The 22,348-nt window shown below is 39.1% G+C and overlaps 1 protein-coding gene across 2 annotated transcripts in view; it reads right to left on the bottom strand.

Annotated features, from left to right (window-relative positions):
• The window catches only part of OXSR1 (oxidative-stress responsive 1), a 96,119-nt gene that overhangs the window by 67,610 nt on the left and 6,161 nt on the right, over nucleotides 1-22,348 (bottom strand). Inside the window, 2 exon segments of one of the 2 annotated variants that reach the window (NM_214342.1) lie at nucleotides 2,788-2,896; nucleotides 9,342-9,454. In NM_214342.1, the coding sequence (NP_999507.1) occupies nucleotides 2,788-2,896; nucleotides 9,342-9,454 (222 nt within the window). 2 annotated transcript variants of the gene reach the window in all.

Genomic DNA, 22,348 nt, shown 5'->3' with positions numbered 1-22,348 from the left:
AAGGGATTATTATTGATGACTAAAATTTCTTGTGCACCTACTACAGTCAGCACAATGGTAGATGCTTTACATATTCATCTCATTTACTCCTTCCCAATACCCTGAAATGCAGAAAGCTATCGCCATTTAATGGACAAGGAAATAGGTTCAAAGAGCTAAAAGTCTGCCCAATGACACAACTGCTAAGTAGAAAACCTGAAATTTAATTCTAAAGCCTATGGACTTTTCTGTAAAGCCTCTCTGGGAAAGTAAGGTATTCAGTGAGCAATGGTATTGAAATGGCAAATACACATGGATTCTCTTTTCTACAACACAACAATCCAAAATGGAAAATCACGTTCCCATATAAAATACGTATGCAAACAAGCAGCATATTAATGGAAAAGTTGGGCAGCTTCATCACTCACTCATTCTCTCCATCTTGCCACTTGATTCAAATTCACGCTGTGGCAAAATGTCTAATTTATTACAAGGCATGGGCCTTCAGGTACCAGGACAAAACTTCAGTGGTTACATATCAAGGGTCCACTGTTGACATCAGCAATATTTACATTTTATTCTAAGGACTAAAGCAGAAATAATTGTATATATAACACTGAAGGATAATACATACAATTAATTATGTTCATATGGGGGAACCAAGATTTTCTGTGTAAGAGAAAAGAGATAAAATATCAATTTAAAGTTTTAAAGGTCTGTAATGTCCAACCTGAATTGGAAATATTAATGTCAAATCACGGTTTGTGATTTATTTTTATTTTTATTATTATTATTTTTTGTCTTTTTGCCATTTCTTGGGCTGCTCCCGCGGCATATGGAGGTTCCCAGGCTAGGGGTTGAATCAGAGCCATAGCCGCTGGCCTACACCAGAGCCATAGCAATTCGGGATCCGAGCCATGTCTGCAACCTACACCACAGCTCACAGCAACGCCGGATCCTTAACCCACTGAGCAAGGGCGGGGATCGAACCCAAAACCTCATGGTTCCCAAAACCTCATGGTTCCTAGTCGGATTCGTTAACCACTGTGCCACAACGGGAAAGCCTGTGATTTATTTTTAATATGTGGTATTTCCAAGCTCTTTCAACTAGAAGCAGTAACAAAGTAGTAGTGACAATTATCCCAAGCATCCAAGTTATTCTTTCTAAATACCACTCCCCATAAAAAGGATTAGGGCTCCTTGGAGACTTGGCTGATTCTGAATCTGAGAAAAATAATGTAACTGTGAATCATTTATGCTGAACCAAAAATCAAGGAAGCTATCAAAGACTGATGGATTCATGTCAAAAGGACCTAAGAGTAAGCACCCACTGACAAAATTCTGGATAACCTGAGCCTGAGAAGAACAGAGGATAACTGATTGAAAGACAAGGAATATATAAAAACTTTTGAGTCTAGATAATGACACTCCAAAAAATGAAAGCCTCAATGTCAAAAAAGAGAAAAAAAACCCCAAAGAACCCTCTCATCTGCTACCACTGAAGCAATTTAATTATTAAACCTTTACTCTGAAAATTGGTCCTTAAAAAAAAAATCCAATTATATATCCTGCCTTTTCAGTAGGAACTACAGTACAGGTTAATCAAAAAGCTCCAGTTAGGAGTCTCCGTCATGGCACAGCAGAAACGAATCTGACTAGGAGCCATGAAGTTGTGGGTTTGATCCCTGGCCTCGATTAGTGGGTTAGGGATCTGGCTTTGACATGAGCTGTGGTGTAGGCCAGCAGCTGAAGTTCTGATTAGATCCCTAGCCTGGGAACCTCTATATGCTGTGGGTGCGGCCCTAAAAAGCAAAAAAAAAAAAAAAGCTCCAGTTAAAAAGGAAAATTTCCTCTACAGAGAAGAATGTAAGTTTAGAAATATATATGAATATATAAATACATATATATTTAAAATAGGATACAATATGAACAAGAGGGTTTGTCTGCAATCCCTCACAAAATAACTGATTCATACAAGGATTGTTAATGGACACTAAAAATCATAAGACATAAGCCTTTTAGGAAACAGACACTCACAATGCCCAAGTATCATTCCACAGATTATTTACTAGCTGTAAAGGGAAATAAAGCTAATTTTTCCATGGGGTAGCCTGGCTGTTACAACCTTAAGCAGTCAAAATTAACATCACACTCAAAGATACAACTAGACAGCAAGTACTACTTCCTGATGTGATGCAATATGAAGTACACAGCATCATCTACAACACATTCTCTCCAAACAAACCTTCAGGTCTAATTTCTTTTTTCTTGCCTTTTTGTCTTTTTGGGGCTGCACCCATGGGATATGGAGGTTTCCAGGCTAGGGGTCCAATCAGAGCTGTAGCCACTGGCCTATGCCACAGCCACAGCAATGTGGGATCCGAGCCGTGTCTGTGACCTACCTATACCACAGCTCACGGCAACACTGGATCTTCAGGTCTAATTTTAATTTGTAGGAAACACAGGAATATAAATCAGTTTAAACATCACCAGGAAGAAATAACCAGATAAATCCAGAACGTGGACATCCTACAAGACCTTCAGACCAGACCCTTCAACAAGTTTGTGTCATGGAAGAGAGGAAATGGAAGGGAACCATCCTAAAATAAGAGCAAGTGAGGAGACATGACAACCAAATGCAACAAGTGGAGCTTCTATCAGCTCATATACTTCCATGGTTAGCAGATACTGTATTCTTAGTATTTTCTCAAACACAAATGTCCATGAAAACCAAACCAGGATAAAAAGAAAAATATTTGTAATAACTTTCCAAACCATAGAAACGATACTTTATTGTACTCTACTCACCTCCACTTAGGAGCTTCATGACTAGCCACAGCTCATCTTTTACCACAAAAGACGTGTAGTAAGACACAATATTAGGATGATGGCACTGACTCATGGCTTGAATTTCTTTCTACAAAGAAGAGAAAACATGATAATTCATAATATGTAAGCTAAAACATAAGTTTATAAGTTACTGAATCCAGATTTGGGAATTTTGAGACTATGTCTAGGATTTCCATGGCCCTGACCTCCTCAAGCATGGTTAAACTGGAAACTGGCACAACACTATAAATCAATTAATTTTAATATTAAAAAAAAAAGAATGGTTAAACCAAAAAAACCACTTAGTGTTCCCACAGTCCATTCTGACCCTACCCTTTTCATTCACTATACAAGTAACCTCTAAAACCAGAAACACACACCACTTATCACACCCTGGACAGCACTACAGAGGCCTCCACTGGGACGTGTGACATTTTTACTTTAAGAAATGCCGTTGAAGAACCACCTTGAGAAATCAGGTTTTACAGTCATAGAGAATAATTACTAATAAACAGACAGTTGTTTTTTTGTTTGTTTCATTTCCCCCCCAAATATTGTTCCAGTGCATTTCTGTGAAATGATTAATAATTCTCACTTCAGGAGTTCCTGTCGTGGCTCAGTGGTTAACGAATCCGACTAGGAACCATGAGGTTGCGGGTTCGATCCCTGGCCTTGCTCAGTGGGTTAACGATCCGGAGTTGCCGTGAGCTGTGGTGTAGGTCGCAGACGCGGCTCGGATCCCACGTTGCTATGGCTCTGGCGTAGGCTGGCAGCTACAGCTCTGATTGGACCCCTAGCCTGGGAACCTCCATATGCCGCGGGAGCGGCCCAAGAAGTGGAAAAAAGACCAAAAAAAAAAAAAAAAAAAAAAAAAAAAAAAAAAAAGTGGATTCCTATACATGGTGGGAATTATCATACTAAATTGTAATTGCCCATTTATTTTTCTGCATCCTTTACAAAACTGTAAGCTCAATGAGAACTCAGACTCTGCATTACTGGCACTTATTGTTCCTGGAACACAGTATACCAATTTATCTCTCCCTGGCCTTGCTCAGTGGATTAAGGATCCAGCATTGCAGTGAGCTGTGATGTAGGTCCCAGCCATAGCTCAGATCCCACATTGCTGTGGCTGTGGCATAGACCAACGGCTGCAGTTCTGAGTCAACCCCTAGCATGGGAACTTCCATATGTGGCAGGAGTGGACCTAAAAAGCAAAAAAAAAAAAGGAGACTATGGAGGGGGATAAATTGAGAATTTGGTAAAACACCCACTAAATTACTAGCACAGTCTTCTGTACTAAAAGCTACATAAATATGAAGAATAAGGAGGAAGGAACTAATGTAAGCACCTGCCTACTGACATAGTTATACAGAATTTGAAGAGATATGTACATATGGGAGAGACAGGACAGCATGTATGTGCCAAATGAGCAGAGATTTATCTGGGTTTAACGGATACACACGTTATATATAAAAATAGATCAACAACAAAGGCCTACTGTATAGCATAGGGAACTATATTCAATATCTTGTAATAATTTTAAATGTAAAAGAACCTGAAAAAGAATATATATGTATGTATAACTGAGTCACTTTGCTGTATACCTGAAACATTGTAATTAACTATAATTCAACTAAAAAAAAAAAAACAAAAACAAAAATAGAAATAAACGAGCAAAATACCAACAACAAAAAAGAAGACTATCATAGGAGAGCCATAAAATTTAAAGATTAAAAGATCCTTAAATACTGTCTTTCTTCTCTGCTAGTCCTTTAAGGGAGGAAGAGGAATCTTCTTTCATCTTAATTCCTGTTGGAGTTATCCCTTTCCTTTCCAAGAGAAAATATATATATTTAGTGCTTGGCAAGAGCACTCATTCTGACTCAAATTTCCCAGTAGCTTCCTCTACACTCATAAGTGATTTCAAGTACTTCCTTGAAATTCTCTATTGTCTGTTAATATCAGATCTTTTGTCTGGAATGTTCAGTTCTCCATCTGAAGCATTCTGAAGCCATGTTTTGGTGGTAACTGTTCGTTTCTTCTTGAAACTTACTTGGTTTCTATTGTTTACTCCCTGGTTAGAAAACGTTCTCCAATATGGGTGGTTTTCCGCTAGGTCACACAATTCAGTGAGACCCCAAGGAAAGTTCGTTCATTCATTCATTCACTCAGAGTGAACAAAACAAAGTTCCTGCTATTATGAAGTGCTCTTTCTAGTACTAACAATTTTTCCATCTTCTAGTACTAACAATTTTTCCATCTATAAAATGTCTAGGTAATCTGTGTCTTCCTTTCCATTATCAGTCACTGCCTGAATTTAGAGTCACAGTATCTCTCTGTGAAAGCCCAGTGTTTCTCAACCTATGGGTTGTAATTTAGTTAGGTTGAAAAATAAATTTGGCAAATCACATTGAAAACAAAAAAGAGTTCTCTTATGGCCCAGTAGGTTAAGGATCTGCAATGCCACTGCAGTGGCCTGGGTCATTATTGTGGCACATGTTCAATCCCTGGCCTAGGAACTTCCAAGTGCCGTGGGTGTAGTCAAAAAACAAAAACGGAAACAAAACAAAAAATAAGATAGAAAATCAGAGTGTGTTCCACATAATGAAGAACAGTTTTATGAAAATGTTGAGTTATATTATACATATCATATATATGAATATGCTGTTCTTTGATGATTCTAAACCCCTGCCTGGCAAGGTCTCCATCTTTGCCTCTTCAACCACAAACATCTCCACAAAGGACTCCATCTTTGTAACTGGGAGTTCTCTTCTTCCTCTTACTTCAATACAAATTTATACTTTTCCTAGGCATTTGTCACAGTCTTGTACAACAGGCAAGGGTCTTAACTATTCAACTAGACTGTGAGCCTCCTGGTAGAAGGAAAGATATTTTAAGCCTCTTACTGGTCCCTCCAATGAAGGCAGTCCTAGCATCTACTAGAGAAGACTAAAAATCTCAATACAACTTCACTGTGTGCCTTTTTTTTTTTTTTTTGAGAAGAGTGAGTAAAATCTCTGGAGAAAATAAACACAGTAAGATTTGACAGCTGATTTTACTATCACACTTAGCAAAGGCTGTCAGACAAGAAAACACTATGACAAGAGAAAGGAGCAATACACTACTGTCTCACTAATAACTGTCACACAAAATAGACACCCATAGTGGCTTTACATTGGTACTCTCTGGAGAACCCACAGTACCTTTTCTGCACTATAATAAAGATACTTTTGAAAACATATTTTAGGAGTTCCCTTTGTGGCTCAGCAGTTAACGAACCCGACTAGGATCCATGAGGACTGCAGGTTCAATCCCTGGCATCGCTCAGTGGGTTAAGGATCAGGTGATGCCATGAGCTGTGGTGTAAGTCGCAGACATGGCTCAGATCTGGTGTTGCTGTGGCTGTGGTGTAGGCCGGCAGCTGTAGCTCCAATTCGACCTCTAGCCTGGGAACTTCCATATGCCATGGGTGCGGCACTAAAAAAAGCAAAAAAAGAAAACAGAAAAGAAAATATAGTTTAAAGTCAGGAGTTTCTGCCATGGCTCAGCAGAAATGACAAAAAAATAAATAAAAAAAAATTTTTAAAGTCATAACATCAAGAGTTCACTATGTTGAGAACCAATAAAATTTTTAAGGTAAACTGAAGGGCTTCCTATTTCTTAGAGACTCTGGCACTCAGATCTCAGTTCCTGACACCATTGCAAACAAAGGAGGTTAATGAGGCATTCTTTACATTCTTTTATATATATTTCTTCGGGGTTTAATGGAATCTTACCCACATACCCACCGAGAAAGCCAATTATCTTCAACTTATTTTAAATCACTTGCCCCTACCTTTTCTTAATTGCCAAATATATAAATACTGCATTTGCACTGCAATACTTATTGAAGTATCTGGCCAAACTTTATGGAGGTTTAACCAATTTTTTTTTCTTTTTAATAAGGTATATCAAGTTTGCATTCCTCTAAAAACACCCTAATGTAATAACAAATATTACTTTCAAGAATTGTCAACTGATATTTGAGAATAAATGTTCTTTCTACTTTTTTTTTTTTTGGTCTTTCTGCCATTTCTTGGGCTGCTCCTGTGGCATATGGAGGTTCCCAGGCTAGGGGTCGAATTGGAGCTGTAGCCACTGGCCTACGCCAGAGCCATAGCAACTTGGGATCCGAGCCATGTCTGTGACCTACACCACAGCTCATGGCAACGGCAGATCCTTAACCCACTGAGCAAGGCCAGGGATTGAACCCACAACCTCATGGTTCCTAGTTGGATTCGTTAACCACTGCACCACGATGGGAACTCCATGTTCTTTCTACTTTTGAACTAAGATTATAATCAATCATTTGTTAGTATTATATGAAGTGGAAAACAATACTTGAGTCAGAAAAGCCTGATTTTTAATCCAGACTCTGTTGGTTATCATGATATATTTCCCTCATTTATAAAATGGAGTAACTACCTATCTATCTCACAGAGATGTTTACAAGGTTAAAGTATACTTTAGTGCCCAGCACCAAAAAGATGTGTGGTATTATCATCATATGAACTTATTCAAGGTATTTAAACTCAGCCTCAGTTTCTTTAGTCATAAAGTAATAAATGATAAAACTTTCATTCATCCTAACACTACCCTTAAGAATTATGTAAAACAGGAGTTCCTGCTGCAGCACCCCAGGATCGGCAGCACCTTAGAGTGCTGGAACACAGGTTCAATTCCCGGCCCAGCACAGTGGGTTAAGGTGGGCTTATGTTGCAACTGCAGCTCAGATCTGATCACTGGTCCCTGAACTCCATCTGCTGCAGGGGCCAAAAAAAAAAAAAAAAAAAGTAAAATAACTGGCAAATGATAGGAATTCATATTGGACTTCTCAAATTCCAGTGTTAATATATAGATTAAAAATATTGTTTTTCTTTAACAGAATTAGTTTTCAGTTTAGACTTCTTTAATGATCACAGCAGTTCAAATGCCCAAACAGTGTTCTAAGGTATTGTGGGCATCTGAAAATCCAAGATCATGACATAGCATTTCCCTCGGCATCTCCTTCTACATGTCTGTTTTCTCACCAAGGACAGTTCAAGACAACTCCAGCAACCCAATTCTTCAGCTTCTGTTTATGCATCACGAACTCCTGAAGAAATACATTTCCCTTATCTGCTGAAAGTTCTATAATAATTCTATTATCTCTTCATTCCATTTATTCCCTAAATACTCAGTACAGACTATACTAGAAATAAAATCCAGTCTGGGACATTGGAAAGGCTTTGGGACTGTTAGATCATCCCAGTCCTAGGTCCTGCCCTTTCTACTACTAGCTGTAGTTGATAATTTCTTACAGAAATTATCTAACAATATTATTTCATATTTGTGTGGCAATTTATAGTTTTCAAGTACTGTATCATTTGATCTTCAAGAAAAACCTCATGAAGAACACACACAAAGCGATGTTATTTCCTTTTTAAGCCAAAGAACCTGAGGATTAAAAAGTTAAATGATTTGAAAAACTATCCCATTTCCCTTACTGAGCACTTACTACATACTTAAACTACTCTAGGTGTCATGGTGCATAAAAGAATTTCAAAATGATCCCTGTGTGACTAGCTTTTAACACCACAGAACCTCTAGTTGCAGCTGTGGACCCTTGGGACCCCCATCCTCCTCTCTGTCCTCAGCCCTTGGAGAAGCCAATGCTGCTGGGATGTGTGTGCGTGAGAGAGATTCTGTTGCTCATCGTGCATCAATGATCAGAATGTAGATTGGTACCATGTTCCTAAAAGACCAAAAGCCTTTTAAAGGATATTCCATTTGACCAGGAGTCACAATTGCATGATACTATTTTAAGGAAAGAAGTAGGCAAGCATTGTTTATAACAATATAAAGAAAATAAAAATCATCCAACACCAGAGACTAGGTTACATAAAAGTATTCAATGGACTACCACATAAGTACTGAAAACTATATTAACTCATACTTACAGACACAGAAAGAATTCTATGATAAATTTTTCAATGGGAGGTCCTGTCGTGGCACAGCGGAAAAGAATCTGACTAGGAACCATGAGGTTGCAGGTTTGATCCCTGGCCTCACTCAGCGGGTCAAGGATCTGGCGTTGCCATGAACTATGGTATAGGTCGCAGATATGGCTTGGACCTGGCATTGCTGTGGCTGTGGGTAGGTTGGCAGCTGTAGCTCCAATTTGACCCCTATCTGGGAACCTCCATATGCCACGGGAGCAGCCCTAAAAAAGAAAAATAAATAAATATTAAAATATTTTTTCAATGAAAAGACCAAGATATGATTACATTATCATAAAAATACAAGGATGTTTAAATGCACACATACAGCAAGTCAAACTTGGAATGAGAGGATTATGAGTAAATGCGTTTTCTCTAGTTACCTGGATTTTATAAATTTTATAAAAAGCATTACTTATTAATGAAGAAATCACAATTTTTTTTTAAAGAGAAATCAAAAACTCCAAGCTATTTCCCACTCTAACATGAATACAAAGAAATATGAGATGTGCATACCAGGAGTTCATCCATGCTAGTTTGACATTTCTCAAGGTTTATCCGTTTGATTGCCACTTTCTCCTTTTTAGGGGTACAATACGCTGCTTGGACCACAGCTGTTGCTCCACTCCCTAAAGATAAATATATAAGTGAGTAAATAAATTGATAGATACAAACAAGACATTCCTAATTCTTACACAATTCAAACAAGAGAATAATTCTTAACTTGTTCTTATACTCAACAATAGATGCAGAAAAACATTCTAAAAAGTAGACTATCTATAAAAGCAAAAGCCTCGACCATTTCATAGAACTGCCAATAAATACCAACATGCACACAAAAATAAAAATTGCTAGAGTCCCAAAGGTTCTAGAATATGACGACATAGGCTTCCATTTCCTTGCTCTTCTTCTCTGAACACAACTAAATTCCCTAGAAATAATTCAACAAACAATCATAAAATGATTCTGAAAGGTAGAAAGAAGCAGGTGGACTGACTAGGAACCTCAGGATGAAAGGAAAAGCACCACTGCAGCTCCCTGGGTTTGTTTGTTTGTTTGTTTTTAAACTCTCACCTATCCATGTTTGGGCACCAGAACAGCCTGCCTTCCAGAACCACCAAAAAGGATAGACAGACAAATAAACAAACAAATGAGAAAAATTCTTCTTTCTGGCCAAAGGACTGTAAAAGGGGAAGCTCAGCAGAGATCTAGAAGACAGATTCTCCAATCCACCCAACATACACAGCATTAGCAACAGCATCAGCAGGGTCTCCCCCAAATACCCAAACTGCATGCAGTAGGCCAGATTCACTGCCCCAATCTGCCCTTAGCAGCAGCAGGGAGAGGGGACAGGACCCACATCCACCAGTCAGCCTAGGTAATGTTTGCAGAGATTAAATAGGAGTTCCTGCTGTGCCAGAAGAATAAAGCAGTGCCAGAGCTCTGAAAACTAAGTTATCATAGGAATTACAAAGTTCACTAAAGTAGGCCAGGACTTACGCCTTAAACCTAAGCAGAGTAACTGCCTACTAAAAGAGAAATTTTAAATGAATTAGTGGTCTCCTAACATTAACATCCTAAACACCTGGATGTAATTTTAAAAAGAAGAAAATCACATGTCACATCAAGAACCAGGAAAGGAGTTCCCGTCGTGGCGCAGTGGTTAACGAATCCGACTGGGAACCACGAGGTTGCGGGTTCAGTCCCTGCGCTTGCTCAGTGGGTTAACGATCCGGCGTTGCTGCCGTGAGCTGTGGTGTAGGTTGCAGACGCGGCTCGGATCCAGCGTTGCTGTGGCTCTGGCGTAGGCCGGTGGCTACAGCTCTGATTCAACCCCTAGCCTGGGAACCTCCATATGCCGCGGGAGCGGCCCAAGAAATAGCAAAAAGACAAAAAAAAAAAAAAGAAAAAAAAGAACCAGGAAAAACACACAGAGTGAGAAAAGACAATTACACTGATACAAACACCAAAATGAATTACATTGGAATTATTCTGACAAGAATTTCAAAGAAGCCATCATAAAAATGCTTCAACAGTTAAGAATTCTCTTTATTTATTTATTGCTTTTTAGGGCTGCACCTGTACATATGGAGGTTCCCAGGCTAGGGGTCAAATCGGGGCTGTAGCTGCTGGCCTACGCCACAGCCACAGCCACATCAACACAGGAGCCAAGCCAAGTCTGCAACCTATACCACAGCTCATACCAGAGCATTAACCCACTGAGCAAGACCAGGGCTTGAACCTGCGTCCTCACTGAATGCTAGTCAGATTCATTAACCACTGAGCCATGACAGGAACTCCAAGAATTCTCCCTAAACAAATTTTAAAAACAGAAAAATCTCAAGAAAGAAACAGAAATTATCTTTTTAAAGTACCAACTGAAGGAATTCCCAAGGTGGTGCAGTGGGTTAAAGATACAGTGATGCTGCAGCTGGGGTGTAGGTTGCAGCTACAGTGGCTCAAATTCTATCCCTGGCCCCCCGTACTTCCATTTGCCTTGGGTGTGGCCATTAAAAAGAAAAAAAAAAAAAAAAAAGAGTACTAAACGGAAGTTATACAACTGAAACATAAAATTTCCAAAATAAAAAACTTGCTGGAGAAGCTCAACAGAAAAATAGAAATGACAGGATAAATTTGGTAAATATGAGGATAAACTCCATAGTTTACTCAATCTAAACAACAGGGAGAAAACATACTGTGGAAAAAAGAACAGAGCATCAGGGAGAAACAGGATAATAAAAGCTCTAAGTCCATGTGGTAGACAGAATATCCCCCACCCCCACATCCTAATCCTTGAAATGTTACCATAAATGGCAAAAAGACTTGGCACATGTTATTAAATTAAAATGAGAATGGAAAGATAATCTGGGTGGACCCAATCTAATTACAAAAGTCTTTATAAAAGACAAGCAGGAGGGTCAGAGTCAGAGAAGGTGAGACAATGAAAGCAGAAGTCAGAATAATGGGGCCATGAGCCAAGGAACAACTACTAATACATGCAGCAACATGGATGAACCTTGAAAACATTACACTATGTGAAATAAACTAGCGACAAAAGACCACGTACTGGTATGACTCCATATACATGAAATGTCCAGAACAGGCAAATCTAGAGATAGAAAATAGATTAGTGGTTACCAGGGACTGGGAGAAGAGGAGAATGGGAAGTTACTGCTTAATGGGTACAAGACTTCTTTCTAAAGTGAGAGAAATGCTCTGGAATTAGACACTGATGATAGTTGCAAAACACTGTGAATATGGAGTTCCCTGGTGGCTCAGCAGGTTGAAGGTCCAGCCTTGTCGCTACCGTGACACGAGTTTGATCCATGGCCGAGGAAATTTTGCATGCTGTGGACGTGGCCAAAAAAATAATAAAACACTGTGAATACACACAAAAAACCCCCACTGAATTGTACACTTTAATGATGGTTAATCTTATATTATGTGACATACTTCAACCTTTTTAAAAAAGACTACACTATAAACAGCTTCAGCTCATAATTCAATTTAGAAAAAAAATGGACCAATTCTTTGAAAACAACTATCAAAACTCAGCCAAGGGAGTTCCCGTCGTGGCGCAATGGTTAACGAATCCGACTAGGAATGATGAGGTAGCGGGTTCGATCCCTGGCCTTGCTCAGTGGGTTAAGGATCTAGCATTGTGGTGGCTCTTGCGTAGGCCAACACCAACAGCTCCAATTGGACCTCTAGCCTGGGAACCTCCATATGTGGTGGGTGTGGCCCCAGAAAAGACAAAAAGACAAAAAAAAACCCAAAAAAACAAAAAACCTCAGCCAAGATAACCTGAATAATCCTACAACTATTAAAGATATCAAATTTATAATTTAAAAGTTATTGGAAAAAACCCCAGGCCCAAATGGTTTCACTGGGGAATTTTATCAAACATTAAAAGAAGAATTAAAACAGTCATTTTATACCATGTTTTCCAGAAATGGAAGAAATGGGAAAACTTCCCAACTCACTTCATGCAGCCAGTATTACCAACACCAAGCCCAAACAAAGACCTTACAAGAAAACAAAATAGAACAAAACAAAACCCACAGACCAGTATCTCTCATGAACTTGGCTGCAAAATCCTTAACAAAATACAACTGATTCCAGCAATAGATAATATACCACAACCAAGTAGAATGTATTTCAGGTATGTAAGGCTGGTACAATATTTAAAAAAAAAAAAAAAAAAAAAAAAGAATCAGTGGAATACACTATGTCAACAGGCTAAAGAAGAAAAATCACATGATCATATCAAATGACACAGAAAAACTTTTTTTAAAAATGCAACACCATTCATGATTAAAAAAAAAAAAAGCTCTCAGCAAACTAGAAGAGAGGGAACTTCTTTACCCTCATAAGGAACATCTACAAAAATACTTATAGCTAACATATACTTAATGGTGCAGCCTTCCCTCTAAGATTGGGAAAAAGGCAAGGATGTCCATTCTCATCACTTTTACTAAACATGTACTGGATATCCTAAACAAGAGAATAAAGTAAGAAAAAGAAATAAAAGGCATCCAGATTGGAAAAGAAGCAATAAAACTGTCCCCATTTGTAGATGTCATAACTGTCTATGAAGAAAATCCTGGGAGCTCCCATCAGAGCTCTGCAGTTAACAAACCTGACTAGGATCCATGAGGATGCGGGTTCCATCCACAGTCTCACTCAATGGATTAAGGATCCGGTGTTGCAACTGTAGCTCTGATTTGACCCCCAGCCTGAGAACTTCCATATGCCACAGGCTCGGCCCTAAAAAGCAAAAGAAAAAAAAAAAAGAAAAAAGAAGATCCTAAGTAATCTCTAAGAAAAACTTCAAGAACTAATCTGAGAGTTTAGCCAGGTTGCAAGATAAAAGATCAACACAAAAACCTACTGCATTTCCTTATACAAATAATAAACAAGTGGAAACCAAAATCTTAAAACACAATGTCAGAGAACTCTACATCTAGGGCTTTAAAACTTAAATTTCTGGAGTTCCCATTATGGCTCAGTGGTAACGAACCCAACTAGTATCCATGAGGACTCAGGTTCGATTTGTGGCCTCACTCAGCGGGTTAAGGATCCAGCATTGCAATGAGCTGTGGTGTAGGTCACAGGTGTGGCTCAGATCTGGTGTTGCTGTGGCTGTGGCATAGGGTGGCAGCTAAGGCTCCAATTTGAACCCTAGCCTGGGAACTTCCATATGCCTCGGGTGCGGACCTAAAAACAAACAAAAATATATCATACAGAAACTTGTATATGAATATTCATAGCAGCTTTATTCATAATAGCTAAAAACTAGAAACAACTCAAATATCCTTTAACAGGTAAATGGTTACCATAGATGGGATCCAGTATTTCCACTCCTAAGAAAATGAAAAACATGTACACATAAATACCTGCATGCAGTTGTTCATCATAGTATTATTCATAAGAGCCAAAAAAAAAAGGAAACAATCCAAACGTCCATCAGCTGATGAATGAAGAAAATATGGCATACCATCAATGAAATATTACTTGACAATTAAAAGGAACAAAGTATTGATAAATGCTACAACGTGAATAAGCCTTGAAAATGTGCTAAGTAAATATGTCAGATTCAAAAGGCCATATATAGTGTAATTGCATTTATTTATATGAAGTACCCAGGAGAGGCAAGTCCTCTTAGGAGTCTTCTAAGCAAGTCCCAGAAGCAGAAAGAAGATCCGTGGTAGCCAAGGATTAAAGAAAGGGAGGAATGGGGAGTGCTGCAATAGCTAAGGAATATTTTTCTGGAGCTACTAAAGCGTTCTGGAATTAGATAGTGGTGACAGCTGCACAACTCTGTGAATTTACCGCAGTGTACAATTTAAAAGGGTAAATTTTATGGTATGTGTGGTATGTGAATTATATCTCAATTAAGCTGTTATTTAAAAAAAATCTGTCCAAGTATGCTACCACATTTCTAACATTAATGTGCTACAAACACTAAAAAACAAAAGCAATCTATATATTAGAACTATATCATTCAACAGAATCTCTGACTAAAACCACATATGTACAACACAGCAGTGACATGGATAAGCCCCAATCACAACGGCAATAAACTAAGTAAAACCTCTGCACAAAGCTCATGCAATGCAAAAGTCAAACTCCAATATCCAAGAACATACTTAACATTCAATGACATCATTCATCAGTGTACTTGAACTATTTTGACAATAGCTTAGGAACACTGATGCGTGGCTTGGTAAAAGGGATGCAACAGGGCACTATTGATATAGTCTGCAGCCTGCTTCTTGGCTGACAAGAGTATGGGTCAGAGTTAGGCAGAACCTTAGTGTTTATCACTAAGTTTCCTCCCTCTCCCGCCTTCTCCTCTCCTAATTCCTTCTGCAAGTAAACCTTGAAGAAAACTTAACTCTCTTTTTTGCCTTCAGTGAGAGGCCACTGCCCTACTCTGATAAACACCAGAGACAAGGAAGCTAATTATGCAAGTCACAGATCTAGAGGCATTCTCAACTCACAGAAGACACAAAGGGGCCAAAGAGGGTACTTTTGGTCCAAGATAACAGACATCTCCTAGTACGTAGATATCCCTGATTATCACTTTGACTTTCACAAACACACTATCTAGTGATATTCTTTTTAACCATTATTAAGTCTCAAACCAGTTATTCTACTCTCTGGATCATCCAAAATTGGTTATTTATTTTATGTACACAAAACCTGAAATACCAGCCTTAAACATACTAATGGCATGTTCTACCTAAACCAAAAACATGCTAGGGTTAAAAACAGAGATACAGGAGTTCCTGTTGTGGCACAGTGGAAAAGAATCTGACTAGGAACTATGAGGTTGCAAGTTCGATCCCTGGCCTCACTCAGTGAGTTAAGGATATGGCGTTGCTGTGAGCTGTGGTGTAGGTCGAAGAGGCAGCTCAGACCCTGCGTTGCTGTGGCTGTGGTGTAGGTTGGCAGCTGTAGCTCCGATTTGATACCTAGCGTGGGAAACTCCATATGCCGCAGGTGTGGCCCTAAAAAGCAAAAAAAAAAAAAGAGAGAGAGAGACATATGGAAATAACATTGTAAGTTTAGTTATTATTGATTGCCAGCCACTTTTTTTTTTTTTTGGTCTTTCTGTCTTTTTGCTATTTCTTGGGCCGCTCCCTCGGCATATGGAGATTCCGAGGCTAGGGGTCGAATAGGAGCCATAGCCACCAGCCTACGCCAGAGCCACAGCAACACGGGATCCAAACAGCGTCTGCGACCTACACCACAGCTCATGGCAACGCCAGATGGTTAACCCACTGAGCAAGGCCAGGGATCGAACCCGCAACCTCATGGTTCCTAGTCGAATTCGTTAACCGCTGCACCACAATGGGAACTCCAGATTCCTAGTCGCTATTAAACAGAATTAATTTCACTACCAATGAAACACTAAATAACAACTGTTTATAACTAAGGTAACTGTCTTTCACTCAATGATTCACTCACTTAAGAAACAAATCTCCTTAGGAAGAAGACATTGAATTCTGTTGTGATTTAACAAATGGCCAAAAGACAAGCTGCTATGTTTCCCAGACCTGATGATAAAAAGAGACTTGTAGGTTCCAGTTTTTCTATGCTAGCAATCACTTTCATTGATTTTCATATGGTCTTCCCAAAACAAATGCCAAAATATTACTCAGGAATTGAAAAACATTTTAAGGTACTAACATAAAGGATTATGGTAATGCTGTAAAAACTCACTACTTTCAATACCACTAATTCAGAATAGCCAATGATGTTCCATTTTATGTTAGAAAATATTTACTTCACAGAAAATAGCAACTGAGCATAAATACTAGGGAAGAACATCTGAAATTTTTATTTATAATTATTTTAATTATTCAACAACTTTTTGAAGCAAAGTAAAAACAGGATTAGAGATAAAACTTTTAAAACTATTTTATCTCTTCTTTAAAGCAGGTTCCTTCAGGAGGAATTTTTCAAATCAAAGTCAATTTACTGGGTTTCAACCATTATTTTTCTTAGAGTTAAAAAGAATTAGAAAACCCCAGTATGTATTCCCACTGTGGCGCAGTGGGTTAAGAGCCTGAATGTGGTGGCTCGGGTGACTGTGGAGGCGAGGGTTCAATGCCCAGCCCAGTGGGTATTGGTGTTGTCTCGGCTGTAACTCAGATTTGATCCCTGGCCTGGGAACTTCCATGTGCTATGGGTGTGGCCATTAAAAAAAAAAGAAAAGGTATTTGTAAAAGTTTTACTTAAGTGTAAGTACACATGCAAATGTGTAAAAGGTCATCTGTTAGGAAAGGTTTAATCCAGGTGTAGAAGCTACTGGTCTAATGCCCCTAAGCACTAGTCTAATATGAAGAATAATGTAATGGAAAGTGTAAAATGGTTTCCAATAGCACATCCTAACTCAAATGTTCACTATTTTTTTTTTCTTTTTAGGGCCGCACATATGGGACATATGGAAGTTCCCAAGCTAGGGGATGAACAGGGCTGCAGCTGCCAGCCTATATCACAGCCAGCAATGTGGGATCCCAGCTGCATCTGCAACCTACACTGACTGCTGCTCATGGCAATGCTGGATCCTTAACCCGCTAAGCAGAGCCAGGGATGGAACCCACATCCTCATGGATACTAGTCTGGTTCTTAACCCACTGAACTATGACAGGAACTCCAGACATTCACTACTTTAAGTGTTGTACATCCTCCATTCCCCAGGTCCCCACTTTTCTACTGTTCTTCTGTTCTCTCCTAGCTGGTTCTTTAACTGCTATTATGTACATTACACACCAGAATGGGATACGATTGAGCTTTCTCCCGAAATCCTTCAAACTGGGTAATTTCATCTCTTGAGAGAGAAAAGCAGCTGCCCAAATTTCAGAGTCTCTCTCCATATTGCCAAACCCAGGAATTTAAAAGAATAAGCAAGGAAAAAAAAAAAAAAAAAAAAAAAAAAAAGGATTTTATTCCTATCTGTGAAGAAAAAATAAATCAACGGAACCAAATCAACTGAAGTTACATCCCCCCAAATTTTGACAAATCATCACTATAACGATACCTATTCTAAAGATTTTAAATATTTTTAACACGTTTTGTTTTTGTTTTTTTGCTTTTTAGGGCTGCACCTGTGGCATATATAGGTTCCTAGGCTAAGGGTCCAATCGTAGCTACAGCTGCCGGCCACAGCCACAGCAACGCAGGATCCGAGCTGCATCTTTGACCTACACCACAGCTCACGGCAATGCTCGATCCTCAACCCACTGACTGAGGCCAGGGATCGAACCCAAAACCTCATGGTTCCTAGTCAGATTCGGTTCCGCTGCACCATGGTGGGGACTCTTTTAGTAAAATTTTACATTCACTAAAAAGCTAGCCCAGACTGTTCATTCTGTTCATTCTGAAAGACGTTGTTACCTGAACCATGGAAAATACAGGAATTTACAATTTCGTGAACCTTCTTCTGAATAAGCCCTCTTGTACGAATGATATTGAAAATTAAAGCTCCTAGAACTGGTGAAGCAGCTGTAAGAACAGTCATTATCATAAAGATCACACTATCTCTTCATACAAAGATGAAAATAAGGACACACTGCCATATGCTCTGAGTAATTATTCAAGCAGCCTGATGGTTTTACAATGAATCACCTCTCTCTCCTGATCACTCTGGTGATCTCTGTCTCAACGGAGAGTAACCCCCAGCCTTCCGGATGCTCCAGCCAAAAATTTTGGATACTCCTCACGTCTAAGGCAATGGTTTAGCTCTAATTTCAAAATGTTATATCCAGCATCTGGCTGCTTCTCCCCACCTCTCTCTCCAGGATAACTTCTTCCACCCTTAGGAAACTATTCTCCACACAGCACCCTGGGTTATCCTTTTAAATCATAAATCAGATCATAGTAACCTTCTGCTCAACACCCTGAAATGATTTTCAATCTCACTCAAAGCAAAAGCCAAGTACCACAATGACCTACCAGGCTTCACACCATCTGGTGGCCAGAACCATCCATCCCTACCACTTAACTCCCCTAATCCCTTCAGCCAGTCTCACTCTGCTACAGCCACCCCTCATCTGCTTATTTCTGAGTCAGATTTAGCATGCTCCTCCTTCTTCATGGCCTTTGCTCCTGCTATTCCCTCTGCTTAGACCAAACTTCCTGCAGATAACCACAACATTCATTTCTCCACCTTCCCCCAAATGTCACCTCAGCAAGGCTCTCCTTGACCTATTTAAAACTTATCTCTAATCCTAGCAATCTTCAACCCCTTTCCCTACTTGGTTTTTGTCCTTCATTACCACCACATTATAAATTACATAAAAGCAGGAATTTCTGGCTGTTAGCTTCACTGATGTACCTCTGGCATCCAGAAGAGTGCCTGCCTGATACACAAGAAGAGTTCAGTAAATATTTGTGGAATAGATTAATCAATCAAGTAGTGGCATATATTTTCAAGAAAAAAAATTTGCTTACTTGGGGCAGAACATACACAGGACAGTATTCACAGGCATTGCCTCGTTTTTACCAGCATGAGTGTTAGCATTTATTGAGCACTTACTCTGTGTGCCAGGTACTATACTGAGCACTCTCTACTTGCATTTCTTTTCTTCATCTAATTCTCACAATAGCCCCATGAGTTAAGTGTTATTGATCTTACAAAGTAATGGAAGCAAAAGTAAGATTTAGGTCATAAATTAGTAAAAGGCAGTGTAGGGTCTAGAAACCAAAATGACATGATGTTTCAACATCATGCTATTAATTGGTAGGCAACTGGCTCTTTAAAGCTAACATTTATTAACTGATACTGTCAGGTTAAAATATTTACTTGCAATGTCTTATTTAACTATTTTAATTCAAAAAAAACGGAGGCCAACATTTTTAGTGGCCTATCTAACATACAATTTTCCCTTCTTTAATAAGAGAACTTTGACCTATTTTATTTGAAGCAATAAAATGCCTGGATAAAAGGCTTCATTTCATTTGTAAATGGCCAAATGTCATAGTTCTGTCCAATAAAACAGAAATGTAAGTCACTAAGGCTTCGGCAAAGAAAACCCTTTGAAAGGGAACCAACTTAGTTGTCATGTGACTTTGTCCTTTTACCATATTCTCCTGGCCTGGAACACAAGCACAAGGCTAGGGGTGGAACAACTATCTTGCAACTGTGAGAATTCAAGTCATGTGCTAAGTGGAATAGAGTGAAAAACTATGAGCCTGGGTGCCTGATGCACCTAGGCTGCCATTCCAGTTTTCATTTTATATAAAGGGGGCAAAAAAAGTATTTTACTAAGCCACTATTATTTGCTTTCCATTACATGCAACCAAATGCTATTTGATACAACCCTGTGAGGTTGTTAGCCCAATGCAGGCCTCATTGAAAATGTCACCATTGCTAAGTCTTCCTATCAGGGAGAGAAAATACAGTAATCATTAAAGCATCACTCTACTGATAGAACATAATGTCTTTCACATTTACAGAGGGGCTAGAGGTGGGATCCCATAATTTATATTCAGAAACCAACATCTTAGACATCAAAATGTGTGGCTAGTGAACAATTAACGATAATTTAAAAGGAGAGGGAAAGTAGGGAATAAAGAATGTAAGCTGCTTTCACCAAAGTGTCGAAGGTTAGTGAATTACACCTTCCTAAAAATAGATCTTAAAGAACAATTTTCTAAACCTAGGCTGAGGTAAATGGTAAATATTTACCGAGACTTTTCAAGATACAAGTTAACAAAACCTACACAGCACAGCCCTTGAAAGACTTCAAACCATACAGTAATTTACATTTTATGGCGATGCCTAAAATTAGGAAATGAAAGAAGAAACAAAGAATGTTGGAGATAACCACCACCATATGGAGTACTAAATTCTCACTAAAAGCTTCCTACAAACAATAACACTTAATCCATACAACAGCCCTAATGACATAGGTACCATTATCCCCATTCTACAGACAAAAAACTGACACTAAAACCAGTTACATAAGGAGTCCCCTCGTGGCACAGTGGGTTAAGGATCCAACACTGTCACTGCTATAGCTCCGGTCACTACTTTGATCCCTGGCTCAGGAATTTACGCATGCCACAGTCAAAAAAACCCCACAAAGACACACACACACAAAACCAGTTACAGGAGTTCTCGTTGTGGTTCAGCAGTAACAAACCAAACTAGTATCCAGGAGGACAAAGTTTGATCCCTAGCATCACTCAGTGGGTTAAGGATCTAGTGTTACTGTGATCTGTGGTGTAGGTAGAAGACATGGCTCGGATCCTGCATTGCTGTGGCTGTGGTACAGGCTGGCAGCTGTACCTGTGATTTGCCTGGGAACTTCCATATGCTAGGGGTTTGGTCCTAAAAAGACAAAAACAAAAAACAAAAAACAAAAAACAAAACCAACCCAAACAAACAAACCAAAAAAAACCCAGTTACATAAACTGCCCAAGATCAAACAGGTAGTAAGAGATAAAGCCAGGGTTTGAATCCAGGTCAGTCTAATCCCAAAGCCCATACATACTCTTGCAACTGCTTCAACACACATCAAACACAGTAACCACCTGGTCAGAAATTCTAATACAGTAATTGGAGTTATGAAAGGAGCTCAGAAACACTGAAAAGATGAATGATTAATAGTGAGGCTAATACTACATCTTTTACGAATAAGCACATTTAAAGAACGCCAAGGAGTTCTGTCATGGCTCAGTGGAAACGAATCTGACTAGCATCCATGAGGACGCAGGTTCTATCCCTGGCCTCGCTCAGTGAGTTAAAGGATCTGGCACTGTCGTGAGCTGTATTGTAGGTCCCAGATGTGGCTTAGAACTGGCATTGCTGTGGCTGTGGTGTAGGCTGGCAGCTGTAGCTCCGATTTGACCCCTAGCTTGAGAACGTCCATATGCCACAGGTGTGGCCCTAAAAATAAATAAAATAAAATAAAATAAAAATAACATCCAACTTTTGCCAAAGCATGATTAGGATGATAAAACTGCAAATCAAAACTACTATGAGGTACCAACTGACACCAGTTAGAACGGCCATCATTAATAAGTACACAAATAACAAATGCTGGAGAGGGTGTGGAGAAAAGGGAACTCTGTTGGTAGGAATGTAAATTGGTACAACCACTATGGAAAACAGTATGGAGGTACCTTAGAAAACTATAGAACTACCATGTGACCCAGCAATCCCACTCTTGGGCATATATCCAGACAAAACTTTCCTTGAAAAAGACACATGCTCCCACATGTTCATTGCTGCACTATTTACAATAGCCAAAACATGGAAACAACCTAAATGTCCATCAACAGATGATTGGATTAAGAAGATGTGGTGTATATACATACACAATGGAATACTACTCAGCCAGAAAAAAGAACAAAATAATGACATTTGCAGCAACATGGATGGAACCAGAGACTCTTATTCTAAGTGAAGTAAGTCAGAAAGAGAAAGACAAATACCATATGATATCACTTACATCTGATATAGGGCACAAATGAACCTTTCCAAAGAAAAGAAACTCATGGACTTAGAG

Source organism: Sus scrofa, chromosome 13 (genome assembly GCF_000003025.6).
Source record: "Sus scrofa isolate TJ Tabasco breed Duroc chromosome 13, Sscrofa11.1, whole genome shotgun sequence".
Lineage (NCBI taxonomy): Eukaryota > Metazoa > Chordata > Mammalia > Artiodactyla > Suidae > Sus > Sus scrofa.
This window is presented reverse-complemented; position numbering and strand designations above follow the sequence as displayed.